This window comes from Lonchura striata, chromosome 2, assembly GCF_050655825.1.
Source record: "Lonchura striata isolate lonStrDom1 chromosome 2, ASM5065582v1, whole genome shotgun sequence".
In the NCBI taxonomy this organism is placed as follows: domain Eukaryota; kingdom Metazoa; phylum Chordata; class Aves; order Passeriformes; family Estrildidae; genus Lonchura; species Lonchura striata.
In genome coordinates, this window is record NC_140704.1 from 87,444,384 (window position 1) to 87,460,288 (window position 15,905).

Genomic DNA, 15,905 nt, shown 5'->3' on the forward strand with positions numbered 1-15,905 from the left:
CACTTCTGATGTTTCCTTTAGCAATATCTTTTTATCTTCCCTCTTATGGAAACAAGACATCAAAAGCATACTCATAAGTATGCACCGTATTCATATAAATAAGGCAGTTATTTCTCAATTTGCTGCACTGCCTCTGTAGATAAACTTCTTTCAGATCACAGTTAGCAAATCAATGCAGAAGTATCCTGCTGGAAGTATCATCATATTACTTCTTATTGTATGTATACTAGTACTGTTATTACTATATAGTCCCAGATCAGCCATTCCAGGATCAAGGCTTTATGAGGGCCTCTTTCAAATTCTCTAAAGCAAGGTCATATTAAAAATATTTAGCAGTCATGTTCATAGCAATTATTTTTTTAACATCGCTGTAACTTTGTAAAAAGTGCACCTTCTTTATATTAAGAATATTTCATATTGTCAGCAGGTTTGTGTTCTGAGGCAGTTCTTTAATGCATGTCCATCATTGACATTCACATGGGAAAATATGTTCACTTGAGATCGATATTGATGAGACTTTTTACACAAACTGTGTAGCTCAAGCTGCATGAAGATTTTTCATTTAAGGCAGGACTAAAATCCCTTTAATTCCCAGCTTATTGATTGTTTTGGTCTCCAAATTTTCCATGCTAACTGTTCAGGAATCTATTGAATTTTTAAAAAACTTTAGAAACATTTTTAAGAAAATATAGCCATGAGCTTTATCAAAGGATTTAATTAAAATCATACTGTTTTCTGAATTTTCTCTGCCTGATAAATTTTCTTGGCTGGAGAAACAAAACTACTGTAGAAAGTGCAGTCTTAAAGCATCACACACACATACATCTGTTAAAGCTTTCAGAAAAGACATTTCTGTTTTTCTTTGGAAATCTTTTAACAGGTACTGGGGAGAAGTCAAAGACTGTTCCTGTACTCCTGTTATTTTGTTGCTTAGTCTAGCTTTCGAACATCACTCCAACACATGCAAATATAATCCTTTGTCTTAAAACCCAGGCTATCACACACCTAACACTTAAAGTAATTGTTAAGAGATTAAAAAACATTGTAAGTTCTGTGCAATTTAAATCCCAAAATTACTTGAAGACAATTTCCTGGTATGGAGGATTCCTGCATCTACATGAGATGGGGAAGGAACAGAGAAGCATAATTCCAAAGAAATAAATTGAAATAATTAAGCTTTAAATAATCTTAAAATCTTAATTTTCTCACTTTCTGGTCCATCTGTGAACATCCTGAAAAGATTCCAGGACTTGGAGGGGTACTGAGTGATACTTTCCTTCCTGTTTTTCTTCCCTTCCTGCGATTCAATAGCTCTATTATTCTCATTGCCATACAGAGCAAAATACTGTTTCTTCTAAAGTGGTAGACCACAAGAATTAGTAAATCTAAGCTACTATTAGGAAATATCTACCTGGAAGGAAAGATGCTTTCCTTAACAGCCACCTCTACTGGTATATTTATGAGTCTTTTCCTAGTGTTCCACTGTTTTCTGGCAATTAGCACTGTCTATCATATTTGAACATGTACCATCTCACAGTAAAAAACCCATCACCTCTTACATTTTGTTTAAAAAAAAACATGTTCCATGAAGCAATTTAAGGAAAGCATAAAGAAAACTGGTTTTGTTGCATCTGATTTAATTGCCAATACCCTAAAATTTTGTATTTTTGGATCATCTTTTTTTTTGTTTAATTTTTTTGCTATGTGTGTGAATGAATCCGACTAGTAATATACACATTCATCTTAACAGGGAAGAATGGTACTAAAATAAATTAATGGGGTGATAGTTGTAGATTATCAGGGTTTCTTTGTTAGATTTTACAGCTTGTTTTTTTAAAAAATGTTCTTATTTATAAGCATCCTTAAGTCTGTTTTCAATTTGTTTCTACAAATCAAATTGAACAAATATTTTAAAACCAACCAGTGTCCTGGTCTGGTTTTGAAGATTGCAAGGAGAGAAATCTAACCACTATATGAATACTTAAACCAAAGAAAACTTTCATATAGCTTTTATTTATAAAAAACTAAATCAAATACTGTAAGAAATAGAAGCATATTTTGATATTGCATGTTATTCTATTAGTATGTCTCAAGATTTTTCTTCCTCTAAGGGTAGACACACACTGTAAAATGATGTTCTTTCTTCCCGTCTTGTTGAATTCTGTCTCAATGGAAGTCCTCAAAATTGTTTTATTTGTTTATTCTTTAGTACTGCTCCAGTCTACAGAGTCCAGATTATGATCACCTTTTTGATGGATATGTGATGGAGGTTTAATGAGTCTTCCTTTGAGCCCTGTTAAATTTGCTTCTTTGCTGGGTGGGGAGTTCAAGGATTCAGCTCTTTCTCTCTGGCTACACTTGCAGCCCTTGGCAGATGTGAAAGATCATAATGTTGGACTGAGTACAGCTTTATCAGATGGCAGGACAAAATTCTGCTATGAAGGGTATGGGTAAACTCCAGGAAGATGCTAATGTGAAACATAAATGCTTCATAGGGATATAAAAAGTGATGCTGCTTCTAATGTATGAGACTTGTTCCATTTTTCTGGCCCTTCTGTAAGCCTGTTAGAAAATGCTTTTCCAAAAATGTCTTCTTACTACAAATGTCAGTGTTTGAGTTTTCTGCTCCCAGCTGCTGAACCTTGACTATATTTATATATGTTTAAACAGATTTAAAGTATCTGCAGATGTTTATCAGCAGAATAATAAGGGTAAAGCTTCTTTAAAAAGGCTTTTTTATTGTAGGTGGCAAATTTATAAAAAATATCAATAAATTTATTAGGTAGAAGAAAAAAAATGAAGCACTATTTTCAAAAAGTTATCATCTTAGTTCTAGATGTAGTTTGTCTGAGATTGATGTGTTAACAGTTGTGCCCATCAAAACCTAATTTCAGACAACTCCTGCCAACAGAGTCAATTACTCTAAATTGTGAATGGATTACATTTAAATGCTCTCTTCAGTATTCTCCATTATACTTAATGCTTTATCTAAAAGTTCACAGAAGCATTTTCATGTGAGATACAGCTGGCCAGTTCTCTGGGAACAACTTTTTGAATATTATCCTTCATTCTAAGGCCATCTGGACAGATATTTTTCTCATATCAGAAAAAACCATACCAATTTGTCAGGTGCTGGACATCAAGTCTTTTCTCAAATTTTATCAGCAAGCCATCTGATTAAATTACCCAACAATTAATTCATTTGCTATAGCTGTGTAGTGGTTTTGATTTGCCAATTTGAGATTTCCCAGCCCCAATGCATCAATTAATCTGGTGGGTTCAGTGCTGGCCAAACAACAGTGAATATACTTGCTCATTTCCTGCTGTAAGATAGGATTAGGAGGAAGGTAAAGCAAGCACAAAACTTTAGAAGGCTATAAAGAAAACTTTATTAATGGAAACTAAAAGAATAATAAAAATTAGAATAAAATCTTCAGAACACTTCTTCCTTTCTCCTTCCTTTCTCCCTTATTTTTTTTTCACTAACAATGTACAGAAACAATTCAGTCAGTTTATCATCTCTAGAATAGTTTTCCTTCAGTTTATCTGGGGAGGGAAGTCTCTCTTGTAAATTTATGGAGATTTCTCCACAAGAAAACAGTTCTCTCATGGCTTTTAATTTCCACTAATAGCAGCCACCTGAAATCTGCAATTGTAAAGTCCCTCCCATCTTTCACAGCTTTCCCACAGCTGTTTTTATGGGCCATGTCAACTTATGAGGTACTATTTTAAGGATGAACTGTTCAAGAGCAAAGGTTCTCTTTATCTATTTTGGAGATCAACTTCATCTCTGAGAACAGAGGTCTTCTTCTCTCCCTGGGGACAAAGGGTCTTCATCACTCTTCTCTCTCTGTTCAAACTTCTCATGGGACCACAGGTGCTTCAACATCTACTTACTTTAGCATGGAGACCTTTGCCTATATCTACAATTTGAACACTTCATCTTCTCATACTTTCAATGAGTTACAGGGGAGAAGAGTCTGATGTATCAATTACATTCTTCTCCATAGCTTTAAAAGAGGACTTCAAGGGGATTTCAGCCCTAAAATCAAGGCATCTCCTCTATAGGGCTACCTTCACTGACCTCGGTGTCTTCATGTTGTTGTTCTATGTGTTCTCATGCTGTCCTTTTCTCTCAGCCAAGGGAGGATTAAAGGGGTCTGCAAGTCTTATCTGTGCACTGAAAGAGGAAGAATGGAAAATATGTTGGCAGACTATTCATAGTTTACATTTTTTTTAAAGGTTGATTGAAAATATTTTATTGCTTTCCTCAATCTACGCATGTAGATTTCTTAAATGGAAAAGAGAGGATTAAAATTAAAGGTCTCATCAATATTTCAGCCTTTGGTAGACACAGTGTTATTAATTGACATACTAGCAATGAACTTCTTACATGCTATAAAATATAAAAATTTAAATAATTTTCATTCTTCTTGACCAAAAAAAGCCTTGCTCTTGTACATGAAAATTGTATTAAGGCAGTGGATGTATAATCATGAAATATAGCTATTAGTTTAACTCTCAAGAGGAAAGCTTGAAGAAAAGAGTTCTTAAAACTTAAGAAACACACAGATTGAGAGTTCAGGAATTAATAAAATTATTTGACTCTCCTAAAGCTTTATACAATATTAATTCATCCCTACTGTGCATGTGCATTAAAATGCCTTTTTTTTTGTGGTCATTTTAGACTATGTTTTCCACAGCATGCTGCATTCTATCTCTGAATAAATCATTAAATCATCAGCAGCTAATTAAGATTTCATATTCTCCTCTTTCTCTAGTATGTTTTTTACTAGGAATTTTTCAAAACTGTCCTTAAATACAGTATTATGAGAATTTATTGGATCAGGGCTTCACAAACATCAACATCTTTATTTTCCACCTCTGGGAAACTTAATTTGAAATAATTATTCCCATTTTTTAGAGGAATAACGAAAGATTGGTGTTAAAGTTGAAAGGGTTTGGGTTGTTTGAGCAATTTATGACTAAATATTTTTCATTTGTTCAACATTGCATTCAAATCAAAACTCCAGTTAACTTCAGCTGTAGCTGCAGGTGTTCCAGAAGGTGCTGTGAATTCCTCCTGCCAACTGGAGCCCTTGGTCTCCAGGTGGGCTCTTAAGAAGACAGGAAAGCAGTAAAGAAAGATGTGGTCTGAGTTACCACAGACCACACATGTATGAGGATGAAAGGGTAAGATTTGGCTCCCCAGGGTGGTCCAGAGCCATGAAGCACTTTCTTGCCTTTTTTTTCCTTCCCTTTTCTCATCAATCTGCTGTCTTATTTCTAACATTTTCTAGGCATTGCAGTAAATAAGACCACTAGTCTGAGCAGGTACATCCAGTGTATCTTGTGAGGCATTCATAATAGGGATTTCAGGACAAGGTGCTGTGTGATAATGTAATTAATGTTTATTATATAAAGCAAATATAACTGTGGTTTAAATTTTAATTTTATGTCTTGTCTCCTTTAAAAACTTTTTACCTTGAGATTTGACCTTGAGGTATTGATAAGGTTTTTCAATAGATATTTTAGTGTGTAATACCACGGTTATTATGTTATTTAAAATGGTACATGCAAACCCAGTCATAGCAACATAATGACAATGGTACTTACTCCTGCCTTTTTCACTGTTGAGCCCAGAAAGTACTTTGAGAAAACAGTTTAAGTTCTTTATAGTCTGTACCATCATCTTTACACAGGATTACAGCACTGCAGCTCCTGTTTCTCTGGGAGTGAAATACATAAATAATGCGAGAATGAAAAAATCTCTGATACTTGGCAGATAAAAAAGTTCAAATATGAAGATATTTTTTTTCTCTGCACCTATATAAACAATTATTGAGATTTTTTTGAGGGCTTCACCACATATTTGAAAATCACATCTAAGACTTTACAAGTGGACAGAGAGCAAGGCAAAGTTGTACCCTGCACTGCTCACAATCTGGGATTGTCACTGTTATGAAAATTATTGAATACAGAAATTAACTTTAGATGGTTTGATATGAAAGCCTGAGTGTACATGAACAAATAGTGCATGTGCAATATACCTGAACAAGTGTTAGTCATCATTTTAATAACTGTTTTTGTGTTTCTATTGTTACCCTGGAAAAGTCATGATTACTTAAAAATGGTGAAACAAACTCTATGAATAGTACACGGAAGAGAGACTTTATAATTTATTTATGTCTGTTTGTTTGCATCTAATCAAGTTTATCTGTTCAGCAAGTCTGAGGTTCTAAATAAATGCAAAAGAAAATCCCATTTTAAAAGTGACAGAGTATTTGCATTTGATTTTAGCATTTTTTTTTAAAAAAACAAGTATTTAAAAATTAATTATCTTTTTTCCTCAGTATTGACTGCTTTTTTTAAATAGATGAAACAATTACATATATTACATTATTTAAAATTATCTTAAACTGTAATTAATTTGTTTTAATAATTTTGTTTAATTTTTTTTCCCCCAATGTTTTTCAAAGTGTTTTGTTTTCAATGTTGTTCAAGATTTGTTCTGTTTGTAAATTGCATTTCTGTCTAGAGCTGGGAGAGGAGTGACCTGGATATGTATCCCATGCTTCAGCAATTATACTGGTGTAACTAAGTTATCTTGCCTAGATGAGGCCTATTTTAGCTTAAATGATTCCATGATTCTATTCACTTAGGGAAGGCAGAGCCATATCTGCCTGCAAATGAATGTAAACCACAGCAGAGGGATAAACAGCACAGTAGAATATTATTCCCTCTCTTTGATTTATGGCACATATTCTAAAAGATGCAGACATTAAGTGCCAATGTTCTCTTTACTATTTTTATTTTTTTTATCCAATAATGTTGTTTTGAAGCAATCCTTTGATTGAACTAGTGCATATACAAAGTATCACATTATATTTCAATCAGTAAACTTTCTGTGAGCTGCAATCTTTGATGTGAATATATATATATAAATATAGCACAACATTGTCCAGGAAATGTACTTTTTGATTAGTGGGGAAGAAAAGCATATGGGTGATTAGATGCTTTTCTTATTCCTCAAAGTTTAGGAAATGGGGCCATATTCTTCATTTCCTGAGGTTACATTCAGCAAATTTTACTGGGGGAGAGAAGAGTTGGTAAATAGGCTTTGGGAAGAGTGTGATTTGATGAGCTGTTTCTGCTGGACCAGCTGTAACTTAAAACAGGAGTTTCAAAGTTTGGTTTTGTTCATTTGAGTAAACTTTTAAGCCTTTTAATTGAAAACACAGATTTTTATTTTTTTTTAAGCAAATAGAAGTCTGCTGATAGTGTACTTTCTTTTTCACCCTTCACACAAAAGAGGTTTTCATGGGTCAAGTTTAAGAAAACACATTGGGGTAATTCCTCTAGGGACTCCTTGTGGCCAAATGCAGGCTCAGCTGTGTTTCAACAGGAACTCTTGTCCCCACTCAAGCCTCTGAACCAGGACCTCCAAGGAATGGGCAGAAAGGAACATTGAGAAGCTACCCTGCCCCAAGTGGCAGCTCTTCTCCTTGATATTCATGAGAATTTTCAGCCTTTGGGCTACTAAATCCACTCCCATTACCATTGCAAGGTTAAAAGAGGATCTGAAAAGCATCCAGGGGACTTCCTCAGTATAGATTTGGTTACACTTTATTTCAGTGTGTGACTGGAGCTTGTGTAGAAACATATCTGAAGTCGATTTACATAAACTATTTTTGTACTGCTGGCAGTGTGGCTGTAGGGCTGCAAAACTCTTCAGAGAACTGAGGAACCATTTGGGTGATTTACCTGAGATTACCTCCTCTTGGGGATATTTATATCAAAAGAAGCCTGAGATCAGATTGCACAGTATTCCCTCTCTGAAAGTGATCAAGAGGGAAAATGGGAGCAAGCTAAGCGCAGGAAGTTACATTACCACATTGCTCAAGTGCTTCAGCAGTTTCCTTTTTAGAGGCTTCTTAAGTCAGAAGTGATTTTAGTGGATCCCCACCATGAGTTTTTCTGGTGTCTATTGAACTAATTTCAAGTTCTGACATCTAGAACATTCCATGTCAACGAGTTGTACATTTTCTCTTAATAGTGTAAGGTAGATTACATGATCTTACTGACTCGGCATATCTTTTCCTATAATGTAACTCTATGTCCTTTTGCTTTTGCAGGAGTGAAGAATTATTTCTTATTTTAGTTGCTTAGCCATGATTCTGGACTCCATAAAAATACCTTTTGACAACCGTGTCATCTTTCTTTCATGATGAATAATTTTAGCCTATTTAGTAATTCCTGGTATGGAGATATTTCCATTCCTTGCTACCTTTTTATGTTTCTTTTGTTCCCTTGTTATCTGAGTGCTCAGATACCTTGAGGACCTATGTAAATTAGAAGTGTGGACTTGTAGTTCTTGCTAAGTTCCTGCTTCTGCAGCTGATGCTGTCTTTAAATAGTCAAGTTAATTAATTTACAGTCAATTTGAAAATTTATATTTTAGCTTCAGTCTCATGTTGGGATTTTAACAGAAAAACACTCAATAAGTTGTACTCCCAGAACCACTAATAAGCTGAAAGTAGAGCATGAGCTAGTAGTTTGACTAAGGAAGAGGAAGGATAGAGAGAAGAAAAATATTAAATTTTATCAGAATATGTGGTTTTTGTGTGTTTGTTTATGCAAAAATAGAAACGCAGGTGTTATTAAAGTAACATGGCAGTGTACAATCTGTTCTCTGTTGAATAGCTTTGAAGAAATGAAGAATCTTTTGCAGCAGATGGCTGCTGAATGAGTCTGCTGGCTCAACTAAGGCCATTCTAATAATGTCTTCCTCTGTAGGTCTTGAATTATCAGGTACTAAAGGTTTGTTTCTAACAGTGCTAATCAAACTCAGTTTGTGGTTTTCTCTGTAATTCCACTTTGGGTTTCTGAATTAATTAAATTGTCTGAATCAGAGAGGAAAACAGAGTGAACAAAATGGCCAACTCAGTTTCCATTTCCTCAGTGCACTGCCGAAAGCAGCTTGCTGATTATAGCAGGGGGAAATGTTTATTGCTGATCAGCTTACCCTATATGGGGAGCTCTTCTACTAAAATGAAGTATAAAATCAAGGTATAGAAGCATCATATGTCGACTAGCCAAAAGAAGAAAATCTTTTATAGTTTTTTATTGGTGCCATGCTCGCATTTATGCCATTTATAATTTAGAACTAAACCAAAGTTGCACAGACTCCTCTGTCTTTGCTAATCAGAATTTTGATTCATTTTCTTTGGAAACTTCATTGCATACAGCAATTTCATTTTATGAGACTGTTGAATGTCTCAATAAACCAGCATTTTTCAAACTGTAATTCAATGGTCGTTGTATAGAAATGCCAAGAAACTGATCAGAATCAATGATCTCTTGTAAAATGTGGCCTCGGGTTAGCTGTCAACTAAATTGAATACCCTTGTTAACTATATCCATCTTTGTAACAACTTTTTTTATTGTCACATGTATTTTTTTCAGGGATGCTGCTATGCATTTAAAACATTTAATTAGAGATCTAGTTAAAACATAGTAAATCATTGCAAAGCAAATCTGCCAAACACTGCTTTGGATTCCACCTAATTCTGGATCTCTGATGAATCAGCACTGTTTGTTTGTCAGGCTACACTCTCCAGGAAATAGTTAGTACTCTGCTATCTGGACTCAATACAATTTAGTTCATGAAGCATCTTTCAGGAATTAACACACAGGACACTGAATCAGAATGTTTCTTACTCCATTTCAAGTAGTTCAATGGTTGCATTTGACTACTGTAAAAAAAAAAAAAAAAGCCAAAGAAATAAACCCAACAACCAAAAAAACAACCCACAAGCAAACAAAAGCTAAAAACCCCTACTCTCATATATCTGTAATGGGGCTTTTCATTTTTATGCAGAAGCTGCCACTGTCTTGTGCTACATAAAAAATTAGGATTTTTGAGATACTTGGAAAATGTATTTTGAATTAATGTGAAATTCTTAATAGAATAAAATCTACAATCTATTTTTTTTTTTCATTTTGGAGACTTGCAGTGCTCTTAAATAAATGTCAATTGTTCTTTATAACAATAGAGTTTCTGACTCATTGCAAAATAAAAGTTAAAGCTCTTACATTGCTATATACTTAATATAGGTGCGGAAAATGTGGTGTTTAATATGGAATATTTTGCTTGGAATCACTCATGCACTGGTTAAACTGGACATATATCTCAAAATAGTTCTTTCTATTTTTTTTTACCTTTTGATTGATAATCTGCAGACACTTCTTAATATATTGAAATAGGGCAGCATTGTAGAGTGTGCTGTGAGATATCCTCTGCTTTGATGACATGAAAATGTGCCTCTCACCAGTCAGACCCAATTAAGCCAGCTGCTGCTCTGAATCATGGGTTGCACAGAGGAAAGACACAAAGCAGGAGGGTTTTGGCACAAGGGCATATTACAGAGGTAATCACTAGGAACCAAACCACTGGAATAAAAGGTTTGGCAATGAGCAATTGCCACACTGGAGAATGAATAGAAGGGAGTTATGCTGGAATGAAGGATGTGGGACTGGTGGTCAGTGGAAAGATAGAGGAAGTGACAGGTTTCTGGGGAGACATGGGCTGTGCTGACCAGGCTCCCTGTCCCCCTTCCAACCCTGCCTTTCCCTTGCTCACTGGCAGCAGGGAACAGCAATGGAAAGCTCTTCTGATGTGGCTCATGCTGATGTTTTTCCTTAGCAATTAACCAAGAAGGAGAACCCAAAGGTAGGAGGACATGTAGCTGCAAAGGAGGGAAAGGGTGCAGCAAAGCCCCTTTTTGTCCCATGTCTCTGCACCCCAGTCAGGGGACTGGTGCAGCACAACGTCCACTGTGTAAGAAATGTGCATAAGAACATAGTTGTCATTTCAGTGTTCACTGGTTTATTGCAACTTTCCCAAATAACAATCAGCAGCGAGTAAAGCTAATAAAAAAATATAGCATTGGTGAGATTGCCTGTATTTAAATTTTATCACATTTGTATTAAGAAGGAGAAGTTATTTTCCTAAATTATTCTGAGAGAGATTGCAGGGTCATAGAAGTCAAAGAAAATTTGTTAACTTTGCCATATCCCTAAATATCCCTACACTTGCCTTTGCATATCTTTAAAATACCATTGTACTCACACTTCTGAAATCTTCTTTTGAAGGTGCAGCTTTGTTAACAGATTTGAAAAATAATGTTATGTGCCCATTTCTTTCTCATTAGAAAAACTGAAGGATTTTTTCTCTTTTTCTATATATGTGTTTGGTAATATTAATAGTTTTATACTGACTGCTCAAAGCAATATAGCAATTAAAACATAGTTTACTTAACAAAAGTTCAGATATATTAAGTAGTGAAATATGCTAGCAACTAAAATTAGGTATAGCATGTCTATTGTCTCTGTTATTATTAATTTTAAAACTTTCTCATTGAAGTTCTGTTGTTCCATAGCATTATAGTAAAATCACAGCAATAATGCAGTAGGCATGTGTGATATTTGATATAATTATAGGAAAATCAATTGAACCAAATGTTCTCCTTGTCTTCAAAGTGTTCTTATGGATTTAAGTTTCTGTGTCTCATTCCCAGGTTTGGAGAGGGTTATTCTGTCAAGGTGTGGCTTAGCAAAGAAATAAGTTATGGAAGAATGATTTTGGACTGTCTACAAATGCATTTTCCAGGAACACAGTTTAAGGTACAGATAAAATTCCATGTTGTAGTATATGGCAGGATTAATTTGGGGCTGGTAAAAACAGTATGTATGTTTGGATTTTTACATGTTTGGGTATATTGTAAGTACATTTGAAAAGTACATATAAAAATCCCTTTTGTTTTTCTATTAAGCAATTAATAAAAATTTGGCTTGTGATGTTGTTTAAATCAACTCCAAACAGGAATTTAGGCAATGCAAATAAAAAGGCCTTTTCTCTGACTGAAAATTTCCTTTTGCTTTTATTATTGATGAAATTGGACTCAAATCTGTGTTCATCTGAAATAGAACTACAGTGTAGTCACTAAGAGTATTTGCTTTGATTGCTTTCTGATAAAGCCCAGAGTTAATAAGTCTCAGACTTTACTGAGATTGTTTGATTTAATACAAAGTCTTATAAATGACCTATAGCAATTACATTTCAATGCAAACTCTTAAAAGCTTTTACCTTAACTTTGTTTAGGAAAAACTCATGGGAAACAATGTCTATCTTAGATATGAACCTCTTTGTGGGTATAAGTCTGTATTGAGCTCAGACAGTTGTGCATCTGTATATGTTCAGCCTTTTCCCAGATGGCATTGAAACAGCACTAGTCTGTTAGATTTAAATTGCCCTAAAGTGTTATATCTTTTATGAGATTAACAAACCATCACCTCACAAAATGTGTGCTCTAAGTATGAACCACTCTTTGTGCTATGAATGTAGACAAAATATGTTATTTTTTAAAAGCTCATATTTCCCATATTAATCTGCAATAAGACCCTATTGAAGGTAGCCTGATTATAAGCAAGTGTAGCTTCATCACAAAGTACGTTCACTTTTATCTGTTTTTTATAATTTTTGCTTGTTTTCAGGGACAACATCTTAACCTGCTCGAGTACCATGTACCAAGAAGTCTGGGATGCTTAGCAGAGCTCTTCAGCGTCCTAGAGAATCACAAAACTTTTCTCCAAATCAAACACTACTCCATTAGCCAAACCACATTAGAGCAGGTATTTTATAATTTTCTTTTATTTCCCTGCCCCCATACTTGCTTTTTAATTTTTTTTAATTTTTTAAAATTTTGTCATCTAAATGTGCTATGTATTGTAGTTTTGATGTAGTGGAATATTCTATCATTTGCTGGGTTACCCAAATGTGTGCAATCTCAGGTCACACAGTGATTCCATGTCCCACACTGATTTTACACCAGAGGTGAGCATAGTAAAAGCAACACAGCAAGCCACATACTTGAAGTGTGCACAAACATAATCTGTACTTAGATGAATCTGGAGCTGTGTGGGATGACAAGGTGGGAGTGTGAACTGCCACCTCCACAGTCCAAAAGTTGGGATCTTACCAATGTCCTTGAAAAGGCTGAACTGGCCTCTGTAAATTGTGGTAAACCTTAGACCTTCAGAACATTTTCCTGTGATAATTTTAAATGCCCAGACAGACAGAAGAGACCCAACTGCTAAAGACCGTGAAATCCTATTGTGAGAAAAAAGAGAATGCGTTGATGGCAAGCATGGGATTTCTGGGTGATTGTGATGTGTTACATCATCATATGCAACTGTTTGTTATTCGTTCTGCAAACTGAGAGGCACATCTAGTCAAAATACTAATTTTCTGTGACTGATGGTGTGAATTTGTTCCTTTTTCCCATGTGCAAGTCATTGAAGTATTATCCTCTGTGCTGGTCTACTAACTACTTGTAAATTATCTATTCACTGAGTGACTGCATATAAGATAATTTCAGCCTGTTTCTTCAGGCATTGTTCAGTCAGGCTTACTTCCTCTCCATTTTTCATGGTGATGCATCACCTCAGTTACCTACCACCACTTCTTCTCCCTCACTGTCAGTTTTAAACAGGAAAATAGTTCTTTGCAGTAACAAACACACTTAATACACCCCAAGTTTGCTTGCATATGAAGAGGACTATTTGAATAAAGAAGAGCCATTTTTCCCTCTACATGACTTACTGTGAAATAGTTGTGTCATTAAAAATGAAACAAGCCTTTACATACCAAGATCTGTGTTTAAAAAAAAAAAACCAAAAAACCAAAAAACCAAACCAATTCAGGGAGGCTCATTAGTTGTTGAATCAGAAGTGTGCTTTCACCTCGAAATATTTGCACCTTCATCTGTAATATTTATTGGCAGAAACAACAAACTCTGATTCTTTAGGTATGTCATTCAAAGAAAATTAAAACATTGTTTCATATTTACTTGTGCATAAAATGTGTTTTTCATACCTTGGTATGAAATAATTAATAATTTTTATCATTTATTGACCCTGTCTTAGCTGGAGAGGGGAAGAGGGATTATTTCTAGAGATTATAAAAATATGTTTTTAGAGGTGTTCCCTCAACATGAGTTATTACTTATTTTGTCAAAAAAGCTGAGAGCAGCTAAGAAATACCATCGCCTATATCCCTAAAGTCAAGTACTTTTATTTTGAAAACCCTACTTTTTATCATGTCTTACAGGTATTCATTAATTTTGCAACACAGCAACAAGGAGTCTTGCATTCTTCACAAGGATCTCCTGTTGTTCATCATGATCATCTCCCAGTCTAGGCTCAGAACAGGATATAGCTCCAACATAACATATATATATATATGTGTGTGTTTGCATATGTACACACAAGCTACATGCAATAACTTTTCAACTCTGAACAATTTGTGCATGAGCAACAAATAGTAGAAGGTGAGAGGTGAGTTTTCATCTGTAGGCCAGAAGGAATGGGACCAGTTCTTGGTAAAGCAAGAAACTGATTATATGCAGACCAAAAGTCTGCAAAAAAGCAATGTTTTCTTAATTTAACTGGTATTTTAAAATACAAATGGCCTAATTAATGCAGAGGAAAAAAAGGCTGATCTGAAATCTGAGTGTATAGCAGATTTTTTTTGGTGGTAGCTCTGCATTCATTTGATTATATTACTTTCTTGTATGTACACTTAATGTCTAATTTTTGCATGATGAGGCAAGAAAAAACAATTGAATGGTAGCAATAGCTTGGCTATCACCCTGTATTTTTTATTTAATCACACAAATTGAGAGCCTTTCAACTTCTCTGTTAATTCAGTTATGTGTTGTGACAAGCTAAATTAACCTTTTTATTATATAAAGGATGTACTGTTTTCCATAAGTTTTATGTTATAGAGGTTATTAGTCTACTAGCCTAGTCTGCCTCCCAGTTACCTTAAGGAAATTTAACAGATTTTCATAAATCATACTTGACAATGATCCTAAGCCTGCAGGTTGCTGCTGGAAGTGTTCTCAAGTACCTTTATAATGACCTAGTTTGTTTTTCTCATATTTTTATTTCCTTTTTCTTCAAAAAGAATGTCAAAATGCTGGTTAATGGGAATGCTAAAGGAAAATAAGATAAGAAAATCAGACTGTGATCAATAAACTCAATAAATATATTATGATGCTAGATACTTCAGACAAGGCCACAGTTTTCAGCCTATACTTGTGTAAAATAAATTAATATTTAATGGATAAAAATTCCTTGTATTTTGTGCTTGGAGAAGAAAATGTGCGAAATTTTTTTCATGGCTCCTATGAAATTAGCTCATGCCACTTTTATTGGACTACACTGTCAAATAGCTGAAATTGTAGAATCAGTGACTTAGAAGTTATTTGCTGCAGTATGATTTTGGTTAGGCAGTGGTGAGGGAAGTGCACTTTGAGATGGGAGAATTTGATTTTAAATGGCTAATATTGCAGAGCTGCAATTACATTCCCTGCTGTACAATGATAAAATATTAAATATATATATATATATTTGTGTTTTATGCTTTGCAAGCTGACTCAGAAGACCATTTACTGAGGCTTGATTTCTTCATGTTGCTTTGGCCCATTATGCTACTTTAAAATCAAGAATTCAGATTACCTATATAAAAGATGAAATTACATCCTTGAAAAATAAATAAAACCCTAAAGATTTGCAGTCTTTGTCTGCTTTTGCATATGGGAGAGTGAGCTTATGAAAGTGCTTTATCATTAGAATGGGTTTGATATAGTATCAGAACTCTGCCAAGCTACTTAGGACACAAAGCACCTAGGAACCATTAAACTCCAACAGCCACCACCCTGGTAGAAATGCCATAGCCCAAAGAGCTGTCCAAATTTGATGTGAAACCAGTTATCTTTAATTTTTTTCATGGGGCTGAGAGTGGAGGGTTTCTAAAGTCCCCAATTAGAACAAAAAGCAGT

The 15,905-nt window shown here is 34.7% G+C and overlaps 1 protein-coding gene across 1 annotated transcript in view; it reads left to right on the top strand.

The window, feature by feature from the left end:
• The window catches only part of ABCA13 (ATP binding cassette subfamily A member 13), a 175,463-nt gene extending 159,830 nt beyond the window's left edge, over positions 1-15,633 (top strand). The window contains exons 53-55 of the mRNA XM_085571713.1: positions 11,580-11,685; positions 12,556-12,693; positions 14,171-15,633. Of these exons, the coding sequence (XP_085427839.1) occupies positions 11,580-11,685; positions 12,556-12,693; positions 14,171-14,260 (334 nt within the window). The 3' untranslated portion in view covers positions 14,261-15,633. The remainder of the gene's footprint in view (positions 1-11,579; positions 11,686-12,555; positions 12,694-14,170) is intronic.
• Positions 15,634-15,905: the final 272 nt, after the last annotated feature.